At 22.5% G+C, this 879-nt stretch overlaps 1 protein-coding gene across 1 annotated transcript in view; it reads right to left on the bottom strand.

Moving 5' to 3' along the window:
* LOC119591514 (kelch-like ECH-associated protein 1B) overlaps nucleotides 1-879 on the bottom strand; it is a gene marked incomplete at its 3' end in the record, with an annotated part of 45445 nt that overhangs the window by 20114 nt on the left and 24452 nt on the right. Inside the window, 1 exon segment of the mRNA XM_037940264.1 lies at nucleotides 602-879. Within this exon segment, the coding sequence (XP_037796192.1) occupies nucleotides 602-793 (192 nt within the window). The 5' untranslated portion in view covers nucleotides 794-879.

Genomic DNA, 879 nt, shown 5'->3' with positions numbered 1-879 from the left:
ATAAAAAATTTTAAAAATTTTTTTTTTTTTAAATTTAATAAAATTTTTAAAAAAATTTTAAAATTAAAAAATAATTTTTTTAAATTATAAAAAATTTAAAATAAATTTTTTTTTTTAAATTTAAACAAAAACCCAAAAAATAAATTAATTTTTTAAAAAAAAAAATATTTAAATGTTTTATAAAGAAAAAAAAAATTTATTAATTAAAAAAATTTAAAATAAAATAAAAAAATTTTTAAAAATTTTTAAAAATTTAAAAATTAAAATTTAATAAATAAATTAAAAAAATTTTTTATTAAATAATTAAATTTTTTTAAATTTTAAAAATTAAATTTCTTTTTAAAATTTTATGGTTAAATTTAAAATAGTTAAATCATCATAAGAACATGCAAAATGGAGAGGGAAAAAAATATGTATATAGTGAAAAATGGTATGGTCATAAACAAGAAAGAAAATAAAAATCTGTACTTAAATTATCAATATGGGTTGCAATCAAAATCCCAAAATAATAGACAAATTGATAACACAATTTTCTGGGTAATGATAATCAAATCATATAAATAATATCATATGCAATGTAAGTCTTGCTCCACATACATACCTGGAATGCATCATGCTTATATTCAGAAATGCAGAACTTGATCTCTCCCGTATCCCGGTAAGATGTTGTATAGTGCCGGGGGCGGATACATCCTCGCACACCACTACTGGGTCCTGCACCTCTCTCTTTACCATATCCTTTGGCATCACCTCGCATCTCTTCCATCTCTATGTCAGGGTACCAACTGGCCATTTCCACCAGGTCCAAAAACACCACAGTTACACAAGAGGGTTAACACATATATTATTGATGTGTTTTACACACCTCAACACTTACTA

This window comes from Penaeus monodon, chromosome 28 (assembly GCF_015228065.2).
Source record: "Penaeus monodon isolate SGIC_2016 chromosome 28, NSTDA_Pmon_1, whole genome shotgun sequence".
In the NCBI taxonomy this organism is placed as follows: domain Eukaryota; kingdom Metazoa; phylum Arthropoda; class Malacostraca; order Decapoda; family Penaeidae; genus Penaeus; species Penaeus monodon.
Note: the sequence above shows the minus strand (reverse complement) of the source record. Positions and strands in the feature narration are given on the sequence as shown.